We start from the raw sequence: 1,032 nt of genomic DNA, 5'->3' as shown, positions 1-1,032 counted from the left end.
GCCTGTAATCCCAGCACTCGGGAGGCTGAGGCAGGAGGATCACTGGGAGTTCGAGGCCATCCTGGGCTACAAAGTGAATTCAAGACTAGGCAGAAACTGTACAGTGAGATCCTGTCTCAAAAAGACAAAAAAACAAAATAAAACCAGCAGAAAGTTCTGCCCTGTCAGGCTAGCCCAGCCCTAGTTCCAGTAGCCCAGCTCTCCCAGTTTCCTGATCTTCCACCCTTGATCCTATCCTTCCATGCCCCTACAGGTTCCTGCCTCCCGCCCAGGATGGTTTCGAGGTGCTGGGTGCTGCAGAGCTGGAGGCTGTGCGCGAGGCCTTTGAGACTGGTGGCTTGGAGGCTGCCCTGTCATGGGTGCGGGCAGGCCTGGAACGCCTGGGCAGCGCGCGGCTGGACCTGGCGGTGGCTGGTACAACCGATGTCAGCCTTGTGCTGGATACGCTGCTGGGGTTGGATCCTGGCGACCCAGGGGCCATGCCTGCCTTGGCACCCACGGGGCCCACCCCGTGGCCAGCCCCGGAGCGCCCCAATGTGGTGCTCTGGGCCGTGCCTCTGGGCTCCGAGGGCTCGTCCCCTGGTGCCACCCCTCACCCGAGCCACTACGACGCCCTCATCCTTGTCACTCCTGGAGCCCCCACGGAGAAGGACTGGGCCCAGGTCCGTGCCTTGGTGTCACCAGATGCGCCTCTTGTCTGCGTGCGAACAGACGGTAAGGGCGAAGATCCTGAGTCTCTGGAGGAAGGAGAAACTGTGGAGAGGCCCAGAGACCAGAGCTTGGGGAACACAGGCGAAGAAGGGGCAGTGGCAGAAGTGCCCAGCGAGGAGAAACGCGGCGCCGGGTCGCAGAAAGCGGGCGGCGGGGAAGGTTCAGAGACAGCTGGCGGCCAGAGCTTGCGGCAGGTGGTCGGCGCCCACACCCGGGGCAGCGGGGACCCAGGGCGCGCGGCTGCCCTGAGCCCAGAGGACGAGCCGTGGGAGGTGCTGGAGGAGGCGCCGCCGCCCGTGTTCCCCCTGCGGCCCAGCGGGC

The 1,032-nt window shown here is 64.8% G+C and overlaps 1 protein-coding gene across 2 annotated transcripts in view; it reads left to right on the top strand.

The window, feature by feature from the left end:
* Window positions 1-1,032, top strand: part of Irgq (immunity-related GTPase family, Q) — a gene marked incomplete in the record, with an annotated part of 6,832 nt that overhangs the window by 3,536 nt on the left and 2,264 nt on the right. For both annotated transcript variants that reach the window (XM_013508749.1, XM_013508751.1), the window contains 1 exon segment: window positions 254-1,032. In XM_013508749.1, coding sequence (XP_013364203.1) covers window positions 254-1,032 — 779 coding nt within the window.

This window comes from Chinchilla lanigera, unplaced genomic scaffold, assembly GCF_000276665.1.
Source record: "Chinchilla lanigera isolate Chin_1 unplaced genomic scaffold, ChiLan1.0 scaffold00154, whole genome shotgun sequence".
NCBI classification, from domain to species: Eukaryota; Metazoa; Chordata; class Mammalia; order Rodentia; family Chinchillidae; genus Chinchilla; species Chinchilla lanigera.
The sequence above is the reverse complement of the archived record's forward strand: the minus strand, read 5'-3'. Positions and strand labels throughout refer to the sequence as shown.